At 34.9% G+C, this 4,333-nt stretch overlaps 1 protein-coding gene across 1 annotated transcript in view; it reads left to right on the top strand.

Annotated features, from left to right (window-relative positions):
- Window positions 1–1,644: 1,644 nt before the first annotated feature.
- The window catches only part of LOC109589720 (uncharacterized), a gene marked incomplete at its 5' end in the record, with an annotated part of 6,153 nt that continues 3,464 nt past the window's right edge, over window positions 1,645–4,333 (top strand). The window contains one exon of the mRNA XM_020005755.1: window positions 1,645–1,889. Within this exon, the coding sequence (XP_019861314.1) occupies window positions 1,645–1,889 (245 nt within the window). The remainder of the gene's footprint in view (window positions 1,890–4,333) is intronic.

The following is a 4,333-nucleotide window of genomic DNA, read 5'->3' as shown; positions in this document are numbered from 1 at the left end:
TACAGGCTATGTAAACTGTCAACCACGAAAATTAAACCACGAATTGCCCCACTAGGAGCAAACCACGAAAATATCGACCCACGAAAATATCAAGCTATACGGTATTAAGTTTATTAAAAAGTGGAAAATTTTTCATACGGATAAATAGGGGTGACATACGTGTACAAACAAACAAACAAACAGACAGACAGACATACATACATACATACGTGTCTCGTTTATGTGGGGCTCGCTCAGGCTTGCCCCAATTAGGATTAATTTTTACATGTCACACCCATTATTTGTATAGCCACACCCATGCTGACTGATATTATTAGTATTTGTTTATGTATCTAGAACTGGGAGATACTGAAACCAGGAGCAGTACCTAATGAGGGACTGTGGCCTATGGAGAGATGTTCTCATGCTAGTGCTATTATCAATGGTGATTCTACCTCACCTACACTAGTAGTGATTGGTGGACGGGATAAGAAGAATCAACTAGTTAATGAATGTTTGTTATTTGATAGTATCACTACTGGTCAGTACAGTTGTAGGAAGGTATGTGTGTGTATAGTACTGTAATGATGTGTGTGTATGTGTATAGTTAGGTCAGTTGAGAGTATGACACTAATACTGATGTATATTGATGATAGATTAGTAATTGTTAGTGTGTTCAGTAGATAACACTATCACTGATGAAACATTAAGAATACAATAGAACCACCCACACATTTGATTAAAAATTCCACATTACATTATCTTATGAGCCAACCTTAATGTGTGTGTGCGTGTGTGTGTGTGTGTGTGTGTGTGTACTATTAACAAATTTCCTATTTTAAAAATATTGAGATTTAGGCCACGTTTACGTTTACACAGAAACGAATGAAAACGTGATGAACTCTTGATAGAACTCTATTGAAATGAAAACGGTGTTCAAAGTGGACGATGCGTTTTGCGTTGCTGTGTAAACATAGCCTTAATTTTGTACATATTTTGTTATTCTTTACATGTGTGCATGAAATAAAATATATATTTTGTTCAGATTAGAATTGACTTTACAATTACAATAAATGTAACAATTATCTACATGTACGTGTACATATGAAATGATACAATGTCTCATTTTTATAAGTAACTGTATAAACATCATGTATCAGTAATTACTTGTATACTTCTCTTTATCTACAGATTCCTCTACCTGAATCTGTTACTGGTAGATACAGTCACTCACTCACAGCAGTCACAATGTCACCAAACTGTGTGTGGCTAGTAATTGTTGGAGGATGTAAAGAGTTTGAATGGAAAGATGTTGGAGGAGGAAAGGAGGAGCCGATGGTTACATTTATTACTGATACTAATAGACTAATAATGATAATTGAATTAGGTAAGATAATATTAATCAATTGTAAGGATATGAGCATTTAATACATAATTACATTAAATAATGTGCCACTCATTTTTATAGTATTTACAGTATTTGTAAATTTCAGTTCCTAATTATGATGTACATTTTCCATTCATTTTGTATACTGTATACACACTACAATACCACTGTATGTGTGGGTGTGTATTTACAACCACTATAAATGATACCATTAGTTTATAAATTAAATACATTTATTTATAAATATATAATGTATCTTATTGTGTCTCAGTATATAGTGAAGCTGGTGAGTGGATAGTACAGTCAGTACTGGATGGTAATGATCTCACTAGTAAGAACTATCAAGAAAAGTATCAATCGTACAGCAAGACCAGAACATGGTGGATGGATCAGCAAATAGAATATCCGACAGAGAGGGAAATGAAGCTTCAGAGATATATACAATCTTTACATCAAGACCTACAAGTGGCTCATGAGAGCAAAGTATCACTACAGGAGGCACTGGTTGAGGCCAATAAACAAGGTATTTAGGATACTACACACACACACACACACACTTTAACTGTACTAACTGATTACTATTATGTAGTATTGTGGGGTTATTGGTAGTGTGAGTATGTGTATTAATACTGGTTTACATTATGATACTAGTGGATTAGACAATGTTGAGTATGGAATTACTGTAATTCTTCTAAAATTTCGCACCTCTAATTTCAAAAATAAATAATTTTTAAGCACTTTTATTTCAAAATTAATTCTAATTATTTGTTTTGTAAATTATGATGAAAGTTCTTCTAATTTTGCCATTTCCCTCCGATTTCAATACTTGACAGCATTATAACACATGGCATGTCCAGCTATTGCAATGGGACTTCCGGTCGCATTGATTTAATGATATTCATTGGAATTACCATAGCAACGGCAGCTCAGCAATGGTGGATTGATAGGACGCTTCACTACAAAGCCTGCTAACGTCTTTCTGGTTCATGGATGGGACCTCACTAGATACTTGGAGCTTCTTGAATGCTACTTAATGCAATTGGTTATGGTAGTTTTTTCATATTCTATTGTTAAAGTGGCAGGCGTGGCGCAAGAAGACTCATCCACTAACAAAAGGCCTTCTTGTTATTACTTTAAAAGGATCTAGAGACATGATTTGCTTGTATAGCTGTTAAGCACTCTTAGTTTTACTTTATTATTCCCGTGAGAAGAGAAAAGCACTTGTTCACTCTTGTTGCTGCACCCGTTATCACTGAGACAACTAAAATTATTTCACCTTTAGAAGACTAAAGTACCGAACAAAGTTTTGAATTTTTTTATCTTTTTTGCATGATTGGGCAGTAAAAATGTTGTACTTTCACAAAATAAGTGCGCAATTTGTCAAAAATTGTTTGAAATTTAGATATAACCATTCAAAAAGTAAAAAAATTATCATACATACATAAAGGAATGACAAAATGGCGGCACTGACTGCCCTCATCTTTAATCTGCAAATGTTCCACACAAAGTTACTCCAAGTGCTGTCATATTTAGCAGGAACACAGGTATAATTATGGAGAACAACTACTGAAGTGCGCAAATTGATGAGACTTATTCTGAAGAAAGATATAGCCTAGTAAATGGAAATGTCCATTCCTGCCCTGTATAAAGTCAACGAGTAGTATACGGAGATAATTGCTCAGTATACTAATCCGCGACCGCTCATTGCTGGACATGGGCCTGTGCTGGAAGAGGCCAAAAATCATGTCTAACTCACAGTGATGCATCGAGCATCACTCCGCCAGACAGATGACTGCCATTAGTAGGCCTAAGTTCAAGATTCAGATTGTGTTAGTCAAGCAACAAAGAAGCATTGACAGGCTTATATCTTGTCCAAATATGCATCTTAGCATAGGCGGCGGCAGGATTGGAAGAGGAGTCGGGCAATAAATGGCACGCGAAGCGCGCCGCGATTTTGGCCACACCCACTTTTTCCCACGTATTTTGGGCGTATGCTCAACGCACTCATACAGTATGATATAGCATAAAAAGGCGCCCTATCTTATATGTAAAGCTTTATCCAACCTGTAAAGTGCTAGTCCTGGTCCTCTTGGAAGGCTTGTTGACAAAGGAAAGCAGAAAAGACTGTCTCTTGCTAGCCATGGTAATTATTTATGACTAAAAATGATGTCATTAATTAAAATTTCATTTCCGGTCAAAATTTTTGGTCGGGCATTGCCCGTCCATGCCCGACCCTGCCGCCGCCTATGCATCTTAGTGCCTCCTATTTTGTCATAATTAATTGCTAGTTGGCCATAAAGGCTTAGTTTACTCTAATTATTCATTTTCAAAATTTATTTATCAAAAGTGACTGTGGCGAATTTTTAGAAGAATTACAGTAAGTATCCTGTACTCAATAAAAATGTCAAAATTGTCCATGTATTAGAAATAATGACATTCATGTAGAGTGAGCTCTGCTTACCATATGTGGTATGATTAGCCATAATCATAGTACATGTATTTATGGGCTACTGTACATGCAGTGCAACTTTGTATAAGGTAGAAATAATATTGAATATGATTATCTAATGGTTTGTACATTGGTTGAACCAGTGTTTGTTGTGTATATATTATCTGTATATTCTGTTGTGTTATTATGCATATACTGATTACTCTCTTCTTTTATATTATTATTCAGTTAAAGGTGATGATAGTAATGATATTATGAGCAGTGTGTTAGAAGAGATGAGGCAAGAACAGGAAAAGTTAATTAAAGAGAAACAGATTATTACTGGTTAGTGTATCATCAGTACATAATATTAGATGAGAGAATATTCTTTTAATGTATAGAGGATTATGAGAAACTCAAAATCAAAGTTGCTGATATGGAGGAAAAGGAGGAACAATATCTCAAGGAGAAACAGATCATTACTGGTTAGTGTTTGATCATCAATCAATAATAATTATTAATATTCTATTAATTTATAG

This window comes from Amphimedon queenslandica, unplaced genomic scaffold (assembly GCF_000090795.2).
Source record: "Amphimedon queenslandica unplaced genomic scaffold, v1.1 AMPQUscaffold_10969, whole genome shotgun sequence".
In the NCBI taxonomy this organism is placed as follows: Eukaryota; Metazoa; Porifera; class Demospongiae; order Haplosclerida; family Niphatidae; genus Amphimedon; species Amphimedon queenslandica.
This window is presented reverse-complemented; position numbering and strand designations above follow the sequence as displayed.